The 14034-nt window shown below is 40.2% G+C and overlaps 1 protein-coding gene across 1 annotated transcript in view; it reads left to right on the plus strand.

Annotated features, from left to right (window-relative positions):
• The window catches only part of PTCHD4 (patched domain containing 4), an 80781-nt gene that overhangs the window by 22684 nt on the left and 44063 nt on the right, over positions 1-14034 (plus strand). Inside the window, exon 2 of the mRNA XM_051810195.1 lies at positions 1541-2021. Within this exon, the coding sequence (XP_051666155.1) occupies positions 1541-2021 (481 nt within the window). The remainder of the gene's footprint in view (positions 1-1540; positions 2022-14034) is intronic.

Below are 14034 nucleotides of genomic sequence, written 5' to 3' on the forward strand. Positions count from 1 at the left end.
TTTACATACCTGATTGAAGACGAGGTGAGTACACAAAACATTTTCAGCACTGTCTCCCTGTTTCTGATATTTATTTTCTCTATGAGCAGACATGCTGGAAGACATCTATGTTTCATAAAGTCCTGCTTCATTGATTTTTCCTTAGGATGGGAATCATTACTACGAATGGGTCTGGCAATTTCAGATAATGACCTGTGTGCAGTACAGGTGCTTCTAGAAATGGTTAATGTTGGATGTAATAGATGTTAAAATATCTCCCTCAAATTGTTCTGGCCTTTTGCAGATGACTGCTTCCATGTGTGTGCGTAGGGCAGAGCATCTCCCAAATTCAAGTGGTCAGCTCATTCCCATAGTGTGTTTAGGCAAAGAGTATTATCTGATGTGAATTCACTGCTGCAAGACGCTGTAGACATCAACTGTCTTGATAATTTTATGCTTTTATTAAATACAAGAGGAAATAAATCTGAAAACTCATAATCCAGTTTATATGGGGGAAAAAGCAAAATGTTATTTGGTGTGCAACAGACATGTAATCCCTGGGTTTAGACTCTTTTGATCAAAGATATTACTTGTGCTGGGCCAATTTTATCCACTGAGTCTTCTTCCTCAGTTTGCAACTGGATTTGATCTTCTAAATCCACACAAGCTTCCCTTGTCTTGGAAGGGGCACATACAGTTATCCTAGAGAACTAGAATTACCAGTGGCTTAAGACCAAGGACTTTCCTTACAGGACCTTTCTTACTAAATCCTTCCTTCAATAAAAGAAAAAAAGGTCTGGTCTTGCAAATAGACAGAAGCTGATCTTGAATGCACCTGATGTGTCCTTTACTGACTGTCATGGAGTTTTTTGTGTCCTAGCATATACTGAAAGAAGTAAGACCAGAATAAGGTTTATATTCTCAAAATATAAAAAAAAAAAAACAAACCCACACATATCTTGGTTAAATCCAAGTGTAAGGTAGATTCTTTTCTCTGTGCCACTGGTATAAATCCATGAAATCTCAAATACACAATTCAAAAAAGTCTGATTTTAATTATATTTTTCTGAAGCCAGAATAACTATTAAACTTTGCAGATCTGTCTACATTTACATCTGTATACTGAGGAAAGAGGCTTCGTCTTCTGTACATTTCCAACTTTTTAGAACCATTTCCAAAGTGTCAAGAAATCACAAATTTTCCAACAATTGATCTTCATTTCAAACTTTTCATAGTAATTGGAGATTTGTCCATCAGAGTTAAATGTGGAATGGGGCAAGGAGCTTGCATTCCACATTTCATTCCCTGAACATCTGGGAACATCTGTAACTGCAGCAGAGAAGTGCAAATGAGTCTGTAATGAGTAAGACAGAGCTGTGTGAAGGAGCAGGGATAGATCCCAAAGCCCACTGGAGTGAATGGCACGGCTCCTGCTCAGTGCAGTGGCCTTTTAGTGGAGCTCTGGTGGTGTCTGTGAGAGGAAGGCAGAGCCAAACACTATCACTGTGTCACATCGTATGCAGGATAACCACATGCTCATCTCTTTTGCTTTCTCTCCCAGGATGGAAGGAGCAGTTTTATTGGCCACCAGCTTGGAGGGGTCATGGAAGTGCCAAACAGCAAGGACCAGAGAGTCAAATCAGCCAGAGCCATCCAAATCACTTACTACCTCCAAACGTATGGCTCTGTCACCCAGGACCTCATTGGGGAGAAGTGGGAGAGCGAATTCTGTAAACTGATGCACAAGATGCAACTGGATCACCAAGATCTGCAGCTCTACTCTCTAGCATCCTTTAGCCTCTGGAAGGACTTCCACCAGACCAGTCTCTTGGCCAGGGGCAAGATTTTGGTGAGCCTGATGCTGATTCTCCTGACTGCTACCCTCTCGAGCTCCATGAAGGACTGCCTGCGTAGCAAACCTTTCCTGGGCCTCCTGGGAGTACTCACTATCTGTATTTCCAGTGTCACTGCGGCAGGGATATTTTTCATTACTGATGGAAAATATAATTCTACTCTGTTGGGAATCCCTTTCTTCGCTATGGGTAATTATTTATCTTCATAATAATGGGATTAACAGAGTTTAATGACAGGATTGTAAATTACATCCTGGGTTATAAAGTGCAGATTTTACCTTGAGTGAAATTCTAAGTCATTTTCATCTTGTTAAATTGATCTGTGCCTTGCCAAAAAAAAAAAAAAAAAGGGAGGGAGGGGGGAAGAAGGAAAGAAAAAAAAGAAAAAAGGAAAGAAAACAAAGAAGTAGCAACGATAAAGAGTAAATGACGTTGCTGGAATCTCATCCAATGTGAGAGAGGGGCAGTTTTATTGATCTCTGTTACAGAACGAAGGAGAAATTGTTATTGAAAACTAGTCAGCTCAGCAGACAAAATGGATATGTGTTGACCCGACTTTGAGGCCAGCTGAAAGAGTAAGTTAAATAGGAGGGTGCCAAGGAAGGGCAGATTTTAGCATCTTTCCTGAGCAGGGTTTTTCTTCGAGCTCTGTCTGAGGGGCAGAGGGGAATGGGTTGGTGTAAGAATAAGATTGATGGACTTTATCTCAGAGAGGAGATTACTTTTGTAGTGTTTGCCAGGCTGTGAACACGGGGGCCTGTCAGGATTTGCAGGGGGTAATCCCTCTCTTTGTAAAGTCCCAGATCAGCTGCAGAGATTTCCTTTTTGTTGTACCCAGACAGGGGAAGGTGCAGATGAAGAACAAAAGTAAATCCCAGCTTCTTAGGCAGCAGAGTTGATTTCATTCCTTCTGTTCTCGTTTCGGTTCCAAGCATTTTCAGTGTATCCATGTGGTTAATGAGTTTGCCAGGAAGCTGCGTTGGGAAGGCAGAAGGAAAGGTGCCCAGCGCAGCTGTGGAGGCAGAGTTGCTCAGTGCTGTCACATCCAAGTTTGTCAGAGTTTTGCCAGAGTCTGAATCCCAGTGATGACTCTGTGCAAAATATCAGCAGTGGCAGCCCAGACACAAACACCTCCATGCTGGCAGAAAATCTTACCTGTGGCCAGAGCTCTGCATCTTTACAGTTAATTTCTTAAATTCCATTTATCCTTCTAGTCCCCAAGCCCAAGTACTGTTATGGTGTTGTTATGTAATATACAAAGCCACAAGCTAGAGTGAAGGTTTGGAGAAGGGTCTTACATTTTTCTTAAAAACTTCAACCTCCCAAAAGACCACACTTTCTTGATCTCCCCCTCATGAAAAGTCCTGTGAGTGTATGCATCCCCCAACTCCCTGCCTCCTACTTCATCTCTCCCCTAATAATGCATGTGTCACTAATGAAAAGGACTGAGCTGTGGCCTCTTAAGTTCTGCTCCCAGTACCTCTGGAGCAACTGCTTGAGGTGGTAAAGAGATGGAGTGGATGGTCAAGATTCCAGAAGGGAAAGAGAAGAGTGAGGCAAAGGCCCACAAGGAATTGCATGTTTGGTTCAGCTTCATTAATATTGATAAACAGTGCTGTGCCAAAGCCTCTAATTCAATCATCTGCAGTGTTAAATTGTGACAATGGCCCCTGACATGGGCTGCACTGTGCCAACTCTTCAGATGTTCTGGGGTGTAAGAGAGTTGATGGAAAGAAAGTGCTGAGAGGGAACAAGGGAAGAATGCCAGCAGAGAGTGTTCCAGGTTGTGACAGGGATGAATCCTGACTTGTGTGAAAGGTGTGGGCTTAGGAAACAGAGACAAAAGGATGACAGTGAGGAAGAGGGGGTCATACTTGTTATCAGATTTTGGCAACCTTTTCCTTGGGTGTTGGGAGGTGCATATCAAAGGAGGGACCAAAATGCACTTGTGCAGCAACTTGAAGTAAAGGCAAAAAAACCACTGAAGTGATGAAAAGAGCCTTCCCTAAATTGTGTATTCTTCTGCTGCTGTCTCTTTTTAGATGGTTGGAGACATGAGTGGCTCATACTCTTTGCTTGACAGGTCCTAAACTTGTCACTCTCAAGGAGCTCCAGTGTCTGCAGGTGAAATTCGTTTTCAGGGCTGACCTCGAAAGGATCAGCATCCACACGGGGCAGGAGCACCAACTGAAATGGCAGTAACATTGCTCTCATTTTATAGCCCCAGGATGAGACAGGAGTGGGAGTTTCTGAAAGCAGAGTGCCTCAGTTTCCCACCTATCCACCTAGGTAATCGATGACTTTGTTTCTTGTCTGAAGAAAAGTAACATTTATAACTTTGTGTTGTGTTTTGCGCTGTCATACTTGTCACAGCCACTGCCAAGAGCAAAAGAAAAGGAAAAAAAACAACCTCTCTTGAAGTGAGATATTTACAAGGACTGCTTCTATAATATTTTATTGAATGAACTTCAGGTTGAAAGGCAAAACGTTTACGTAACCCTTCTACAGAAATTTCATTCAGGAATCTCAGATTGAATTGGAAATATCATTAGAGAAGAGCTTGCAATGCCTGAGAACTGCTGCTTTTAAATGTTTTAAATATTAGGCAACAGTTTTATAGTTTAGTGAAGTAAAAGACAGGAAGAATGTCTTACCAAAGTCCTACTGGGTTAGACCCTGCAAAGAACCATGTGCCTTTAGTCCTTAAACGGCACTGCCATTGAATGAGACCTTGCTGTGCCCAGAATCTAACCAGGGCCTCACACACCTGGGCCCTCACAGGCCAGCATTTTCTGTTGAACCTAGTCTGTTACGAACTGAGCTGACATGTCAGAGCAGATCTGCTGAAGACCTCAAGACTGTTAATTCTGTGAGTCAATAAAGAACTCTGGTCCATATTGTACCAGTGTCCCTTGCTACTGGCACAGCAGAAAGCAAAGAACACATCAAATAATAATTGAGTGAATATAGATGAAAAAGTGTGCAAGGTGGGGTTTCCCTGAACTTCAAATGCCAGATTTGCAAGTCAAACTTCTGAAGTCAAGTCACTTAAATTAAAAAAATAAAAACAGGCAATAACAATGACAAAGTCCCTGCAAGTACAATGCAGAGTACACAGGCAGCTTTAATTCTGGCAGCTTCTGACTCTGGAATACTTCATTTGCAAATTGTCCATTTATAGTATATATGTTTGGTGAAACACATATAGTTTCTTCTAACATTCGCTTTTCAAAGGATTGATTTAATGGAAATTCTATGGTGTTCTTCTGTGCTTGTCCTTTTCCCTGCAGAGGTGGCAGGATGCTGCCTGCTGAATGGCAGGAATAACCCTGGATGTTTAGGTCCACAATTCCTCTGGCAGTGCAGAGCTTCTGTGGGTTTCAGTAGGTGAGAGAAGCCTATATAAAAATATTTAGTGTTTTTCTAAATTTAGACTGAATGACCTACACCATAATTATTTACTGTAGCCCTGCTGTGAGGGAATGGTCTGCTGGGATAAATCACATCTCTGATATACTGGGGGAAGAGTGTTAGCTCAGACTGGCTTTTCTCTTCTTTATCTTTGAAGGTGTAGAACTTCTTAAGTTAGGCATGAGGTCAGTGGTGGAAAATCTTGCTTGCTCTGGCTCCCTCTTCCCAATACCACAGTTTCCTCAGATAGCTGCCTCAGGAAAACCAGTTTCCTCAGTGCAATGTCTATGACTGCATTTTTGGAGTCAGTGAGGAGCAACTCTTCAGAAAAATCCTGTGCAAATATTGGTCTGGTGTCAGGATCTCCTGCAAACAGGAGCAAGAAACACTGATTTTTAGCCCAGACAAATGGATAAGTATTTTGAGTTAATGAAAAGGTGCTTCTTTAGTTTCAGGGCTTCCTCCTTTAGGAACTGAACTGGACCTAGTTGTTTTATTTGTCTTGTTCTCTTTTTTTTTAGTAAGGTTTTAATAGCTACCATGTGAAATTAGAATATGGGGCAATTCTACCTTGCATTTATCTTCTAGGACAAATAAAACCTGCAGTTTCTGGTGTAAATTTGACAACAGTAGAGCTGCCACCACTGGCTGTGTTTCAGATAGGAGACAGAGGGTGAAATAATTGAGTTTCAGGTTTGTGCTAGCCCTGGGTAGATGTTCACATCTGCCTTTTGTGTTTGGATTCACAACGCAGTTTCAAAGGGGTGTTATGTACGTGACATAATTATGGTTTCCCATGCCTAATCATCACTAATTAATATAACCAGAAGGTTAACTACATAATTGAGATATTATTGCTCCCATGATTTCCTTTTTAATGCACAGGAACCAGACTGATATCATCAGGGAGATAATGATTTAACTCAGCTGAGGATCCAACTGTATATTTTTAAATGCAGGTGTATCAATTATTTAATTTTATATTGTAATTATTTTTGGCCAGTCCATGAAGTACCTCATTATATAGATTAGTGGAAATCTTATGATAAAAAAGCACCTACAATATAATTATAGGGTAATTATGCCTTTTGTACTATAGAATGCATGTGTTTCTTAGGAGACTGGATTCACAGTGGATGTGAGAAATATTTCCTGTCATTTGTAAGACCAGACCATGAAGACCATATGATCTTAATGGAAACAGCTCTTTGTTGCTGAGTCTTTAGAGAAGATTAATCTCAATGGAATACCCCCAACATATTGCAGTATTGCTACCACTATTATCAATAATAACACTTCTAGTAGTGGTGTAGTAAACAGATACAAAAGCTTTAGGAAGCAATAGGCTACATGTATCCAGCAGTAATCCCATACCTGATGTAAGAGTTCGAGATGGATGGCAGAGATTGTACTTACGGTGCAGAATTTTTTATTAAAATTCCCATTATTCCTTCCCCTGAGTTATTCAAATGGAAGGAGGAATCAAGGTAAAAGCAGACAAGACTCCAGACAGTTATTAGCATTTCAGATAGAAAACATCTAACCTCTTTCAGATCGTAGTTGTTAAAATAATGACTGGAAATCAGTAATTTCAGTAAATTTGAGATGTCACAGTATTACCATTAGTGGTAGAGTTGTGGAAAATTGCAGAAACAAAGTCCCAGTGCAGATGAGGAATTTTTTCTTTCAAACCTCAGAAGACAGATGTGAAGGCCAAAGTGCATGTTATCTCTATTTACCTGTAAGTGAAGTATCACAGTATTTTAATCTTTGCTTCAAGCAATGGACTTCCTGATTACAACTGTGACTTAGAAATATTTCAAGAATTACTCTGACTTTGGTTTTGTCCTTTTGATGCAGCAGTAAAGCAAATCCCATGTGAATCTCATGTTATATCATCACTTCCTATCTGTACAAGGAGTAAGAGAACGACCCTTTAGAGCAAAGGGACCTACTGACATAAACCCCCACCACTCCATGCCTTAGAAATGCAGTGAATCTGTCATTTTAGATGTTATAGCAGTTCATGTCCCCACTCACTCAGCAGATCATTAAGGGCTTGGAAATACCTTGTTCTTAATTATAAAATGCTCTTGACTTTTGCAGTGGGAAATGGGAATAACAGAAAAAAACCATGTGTCAGCAGGGGAAAAAAAATAGAAAGAGATAAAAATGTTTAAGATTACCAATTTGGATGGGCAGATAACATAAATAATTCATATGGATGGGTTTAGAAATTCTCCATATTTGTAAAGTTGATTTCCCCATAACCTGGTGTATTCCCTGACAAGTCTATTCCCAGTCGCAGAAGGCTGGAATTTTTCAATTCTATTGTAAAGGTTAATCTCCCAAGAACAGTCTTTCCTGGAATCTGAGTAGAAGACTGAAGTCTTTCTGAGATAATCTGCTACCCTTGTATCACGCAGCCTGGCTCTGCAGCTGTATCCTGGAACATTGATGGGCGGGGAGAAGCAACAGGGCTGGGAGTGTCCTTCTCTCCTCAAACACAGTCAAGATGAGGTTATCTCTGACTGAGTCCTTTGGGCCTTCTCACACTCAGCAGAAAGGGATATACAAAGCAGCCTAGCCAGCCTCAGTCCCAACAGCAGGGTTCGTAGCACCTGATTTTAGGTGTCCCAAATGTTCCTCCCTTAACTGAAGTGACACAATCTTAACTGCCTTTGGAGACAAGAGGGAGAAATCAGAAACTCAAGTTATTTGGACCATCGCTTAGTAGATATTTTGGATGAGCTATATTAATCTCTGGAAGGTTCCATCCACCTCTGAAAAAGCTAGGGGTTACTGCTTAGACTTGAGGTTATTGAGCTGTTAAAGCAGGCTCATTCCTATGACTGCATTATATTTAGGGTTCTTTATTGGATGCACCTTTTCTGAGTGTTGATCTCATTTAGGTTGGACATTAGGAAGAATTTCTTCACAGAAGGGGTGATTAAACATTGGAGCAGGGTGCTCAGGGAGGTGATGGAGTCACTGTCCCTGGAGGTGTTTGAGGAAAGGTTAGACCTGGCACCCAGTCTATGGTCTAGATGAGAAGGTGCTGTTTGGTCACAGGTTGGATGCGATGATCTCAGACGTCTCTTCCAACCTAATTGAGTCTGTGATTCTGTTACATACATAAGCTCTAAAATATGTATCCATATACAGCAGGTATGCATAAACTGCCTTGAATCCCTTAGAGATTGAATTCTAGCCCTCCTTTTCCTGCAGAGACTTACCAGAAGGTCTCTTATCAATCTAAATGTCATCATTCCTTAGGGCGGTTCCTGCACCCTAGGAGGTGGATCTGCAGGTCTCTTGCTCAGTGACTCTGAGGCTCAGCACAGGTTGAAGCATCCACCCTTGGGCCATTGTCCAAGCACAGACCATCACTCCCAAATCCTCCACAATGACAGAGCAAATACAAGAGACATTGCCTGGGTTTGTTGCTTGAGAACAGTCAGGCAAACTCTTTCTCCTTCTGACTCTAGCCGGAACTCAATTAACCCATTTGTCCCAAGAGAAGTCTCCAAGTACAATTGTCTTTTATTGTTATTATTAAAACAGCTTCCTCAGCTCTCCATCTGCAGCCAACAGACTGGTAGCTGTCATTTGAGCTGCTTCTAATTTTCTACAAACATTTCTAAAATCCTTTGGAAAAAGTGGTTCGATAAGAGAAGAGAGCATGTTTTAAGCAAAAAGATCAAAGGCTAAAAGGAATGATTTGCTTTTGCACTTAAAATGTATGTTTAGTACCCAATCAATATACCAATTCTGTTCTGATAGAAAAGGATATTTTCAGATGCTTCACACATTTGTCTGAACACCTCTTGCTTTCATTTTTCCACCTTTTTGTGGCAATACTCATTCCAATGACAAGGTTATTTAAGGTTCTTTTTTGGATGCACCTTTTCTGCGTGTTGATCTCATTTAGCAGGAGTTTCATTCCTTGTGGTTAGTGCGTATCGATGCACATTACGTTTACATTTGTCTAATTTGGGCTGGAAAGGAGCTGCATCATGGCAGAAATGATTCAGCTCCACGTATATCATCCCTAATAGGGCACTGACAAATCCAGCGTTGAATAGTACCATTGCTAGCAATTCCATAACCTCCCCCGACAGCTTGTTCCACTGCTTAAACAGCCATATATTTATAAAGGTATTTCCTAACATTTTTGCTGCTGCACCTATAACTCCAGAGTCTGTCTGGCCCGACTGTGGAGTGCAATTTTTCACAGTATCTATATAGATGCAAATACTTTTATGCTATTTTGTATGTAGGGTTGTTTTTATTTCAGTTTGCATATTATTTTGCTGCCAGACCTTTTTCTCTCAGGTATTTTACTGTAGTTAGTACTTACCTGTGAGCTTCATTCATATGGGAAGACTGATGGTGGCTTCTGGTCTCTGTCGGAGCACAATGGATATGCAGGAAAGAGCAGATCTGGTATAGGCTGAGGATGTGTCCTGTGTTCTTTGGTGTGTTGTGGAGAAATTCAGTCTTGCATTGCTCTTTCTTTCCGTTGCAGGAAAGATGGGCTCTGCTGTGCAAGGAAGCATAGAGTGAATGATCCCATGCTCTATCAAGCATGCTGTCTGCTCACCAGGTTCCTCTGCAGGGAAATCCAAAGTTGTGCCTCTGGTTTTTGAGCAAAAATGAAAGGCAGAAAATGCTTTTTTTTTTTTTTTTCTCCTGGAACACACTGTGTGTGCAAATCATTCTTCGAACTCACAGTCATGAGTTATGGTTCTGTTTCAAAATTCAGCCTGATGCAGAAATGGCTGTATTTTTACACAGTTATATGAAACATCTTCATTATTTTGAATAATATTGCAACACTAAAACATAGTCATAAGGAAGAAGCATAAAAATTAATGACCATACCCAAAGACACGGTTCAAAAATGGGTACAAAGAAATTTCACTTGTGAAGAATTTTTCCCATAGGTGCCTTCTTTTAGTCTGATAATTTCCCCCCGAAGAGTTAGGAAAAAGATACAGAACTCAACAGACCATTTGCCAAATGTTCTCAATCAATATTTGTCTGCCGTATTCATCTGCAATGTTAAAAACTTTGCATAGAATTAAAGGCTTAAAGAGTCTATTGCAAATACCAAGCCAACTAAAGAGACCTTACTTGATACTGTATCATTTGTATGTCCTTTGTGTAGCCACTAGCTAGTTGAAGTTTTAATAATTCAGTTTTATCCTTCCATTTCTGATCCTTTTTTACTCCATTTCCTTCCCATGAAGTGACTTCCCCTCTCTAGTGGGATAACTGCCTGCAGTAACACACAGCATGCTGGACCCACACTGGTTCAGGGCTCACTGCTCCAAATAATAGCAGCAGCCCATGTTATTCAGGGAATATCTTTCACGCCATCATCATATGCTTGTGTTTCTGGCCTTCAGACATAGGTATGACAGCTGAGAATTTCCATGTGTTAGTCCTGCTAGATGTGGAGAAACAGGTCATGTTTCATCCACACTTTTCTGATGGTGAGATGAGGAAGGAGATGCTATTTTGGGTGCTCAGAGTGGCAGTGAGAGCTGCAGAAGCAGTGGATGCAGGCACAGGGTTGCAAGTGGCACCACCAGCTGAATGGGATGAAAGCCTCAGGTCTTTGCAGCTGCTGATCATTAAAGATGTTCTTTAGTTTTTGTTCTGAGCATACTGTCCTCACTGTCTTGACTTGGTTGTCAAGGAGGATAATTACATTTCTATCTTTCTCCAATTCCCCCTGCTGTGCAGGTTAGATGCAGTGTTGGTGAGCACTGCCTGGCTCCAAGTAGTGTGCAGGTGCTGTGAAGTTTTTACCTAGATGTAGCTGTATTTCACTGGTGAATGCAATGGCCACATTATGTGGCTCAGCAGTCTCTAAAATCATTCTGCATTCCCTGAGAATACATAGCTGTGCCTCATCACATTGTTTTGCATTTTCCTGCAGTCATCTCTGGTATTTCAGCATTAGGGAATATTTTGGTCATACTCCGTATTCCTAAAACCCAAGGAAGAAAAGCATTCCTTTACAGCCTGGTACGACATTTAGACCTGCCCAACCCACACATCCCAACCCATATTCAAATGTAAATTTGTCTCAGAAATGTTAAATACTGTAGCTTTCCCTGGTGTTATGAACTCCATTGTTGTTGATATCCTGCTTATAAAGAAAACTATTTTGCTAGCACTGCCACGAATGGCTATTCATAACTATGTCATTTTGCAAACTTTGCACAAATTCAGAACTGTGGATATAACCTACTAGAGGGAGCACTTGCATTGCTTTAGAAAGGGCACTTAATGGCAGATTACTGTACCAGGTGAGACCCTAGAGGGTGAAAAATTCTGTGTTTCTTTAGGTTTCTAGTTGATACTTTTACTGTTACTGTTGAGAAATTATTATCCTCCAGGGAGGACACAGCTGCAAGAAGCTGAAGGCAGGGAAATGTTCTGCATACTGAGTGCACAGCAATGAAGCCTTCTGCCCTTCTACAGTACTTAGAAGAGTTTAGTACTAAGGTTTCTGTTAATGCAATTTGAACCTTCTAAAACTAGACTGGGAGACCTGGGAACAAAAAGCCTGTTTGTGCTTAGAGTAGATACCACTGCAAAAGGAAATTGTGCAAAGAGCAAAACCCAAACTGTTCTAATGCTCAGTCTTCTCATGGGAGCAGTTGAAAGAGAAGATGATTCCACAGGTGAGATGTTAACTACACTGCTGAAACTATTACCAGAAAGTTCCATGCTGGAGCTGTAAAGAAGCTGAATATATTAGGGGAAAAATAAAAAACCTAGTGCAAATATCCATCCCATCTCACTCCCAGTCAACTTCAAGGCACCATTACTAGGAGTGAGAGCTGCTGGACTCACCCAGTCTTTTACTGAAAAAGCAGAATCATAGAATCACGGTTTGGGTTGGAAGGGATCTTATATATCATCTTGTTCCAATCCCCATGCTGTGGGCAAGGACACCTTCCACTATCCCAGGTTGCTCCAAGCCCCATCTAACCTGGCCTTGAACATTTTCAGGGATGGGGCAGCCACAGCTTCTCTGGGCAACCTGTGCCAGGGCCTCACCACACTCACAGCAAAGAATTTCTAACATCTAATCTAACTCTACCCTCTTTCAGTTTAAAGCCATTCTCTCTTGTCCTGTCACTACATGCCCTTGTCAAAGTCCCTCTCCAAGCAGCTCAGTGCCTTTTGTAGTCCCTTAGGTGGGCTTTCAACTTCTCTCCCATCAGTGCTGAGAAACAGTAATAACTTTAACATGCAGTTAGCCTGCTTTTAAATGAATAACCTCGGAAGGATATTGAGGTAGGAAAGCCTTTACTGATCATAGATACAGATGTTCTACCTCTTTCTTAGGTTATTGGAAGTCAGGCAATGCAGTTAATGAAGCAAGTCTCAAAAGATCTCTCTTATGTGGATTCTGACCTCTAATATACTGATTCTTTTCCTGAGAGGAAGCTAATGGAATCCCTTTACAGACTACCAAAAAAAAAAAAAAAGGGTAGAAATTTATGATGATTTTGAAATTGGTCATGAGTCATGAAAGTAATTGGTGGTCAAGGACAGTCAAACAAGCCCAAATGCACAAACAAATGTTGAAAATTGAGGCAAAACAATGAAAAATATCAATCCATTTAATGTAAAAGAAAAAAGTAAAAAACTATATATGTGGTTCAGCATTGCAGCAACAAAATCGTTAAACCTCATCCACTTGGGAGTTTTGTTCAGAAGCTGGAAAAGATGCTTGTCAGCTTTTAAATTCCAAGGGCATTGTCAGTACTCCAGGAGACCTTTGCTTGACTTTTGTGACTTCTTTTACCCGACCCTGTCACGTTTGCATACCACTTCCCTAGGATCTGCCACTGCAATGCCAAACACACATCAAACAATGCATTCCTTAGGAAACTTTATATTTTAATTATTGATAAATTCTCCTTAGAGTTTATTCAATGTTTCTTTGAAAAGATGAGCACACTTTTAGTTTCATTAATCAGTGACACAAAGGTCATTTAATGTCTTTTACTAGAGCACATTGAAAGGTTTTTAATTCTTAGAGAGTATTGTTTGACCTGACATTAGTAAGGAAAAGTGAAAGTATCACAGATATTGTTGAAAAATAAAGTCTTTTTTTAATCTGCAGATCAGGTTCTTTCACAACTTTTCCCATAACAGTGTGTAAACTGTGTCACTGGTCCACTAATAACTTGGATAGGAAAATGGAGTACACTGATGAAGTTGTTAAGAATTATTTTTGTTTTCTCATAGAGAAGATTGGTTTAACTTTACATAACAAAACAAAGCTGACATGTTGCAGGATGATAAATTTTAGACTAATATCCCCCTACTGAATGTGGTATATTGAGTAATGGGTGAAGTTAAAAAGGGGAAGAAAAAAACTTGAGGTGTGAGAAAATAAATAAAGGAAAACATCTAGGCATTCCTTTTACTTTTTAAACTGTAAACATGAAGGAGGGAAAAGAATACATTTTCTTAGATAAACAATTTAAGTACAAAAGTTTCAACAATTTTATCTCCTATAACCTTAACGTTAAATATCATGGCAACAGATGTTTTAACACCCTAGATCAGACATTTATCTGGAAAAAAATCAGTAAATTTTATGGCATAAAGTGATTCTTTAAATGGTACAATAATTTTGTGCATGATATAATGGAAAATATGTCTTATTAGATAAACCTGATTTTTAAAAATTAATCTCCAAGCTTAGAGGAGAAAAGAAACCATGCTGATATAGTCTATTTAAATAATGGTACTTTGA

Source organism: Manacus candei, unplaced genomic scaffold (assembly GCF_025592945.1).
Source record: "Manacus candei isolate 608988 ecotype Guabito, Panama unplaced genomic scaffold, ASM2559294v1 h1tg000007l, whole genome shotgun sequence".
NCBI lineage: Eukaryota > Metazoa > Chordata > Aves > Passeriformes > Pipridae > Manacus > Manacus candei.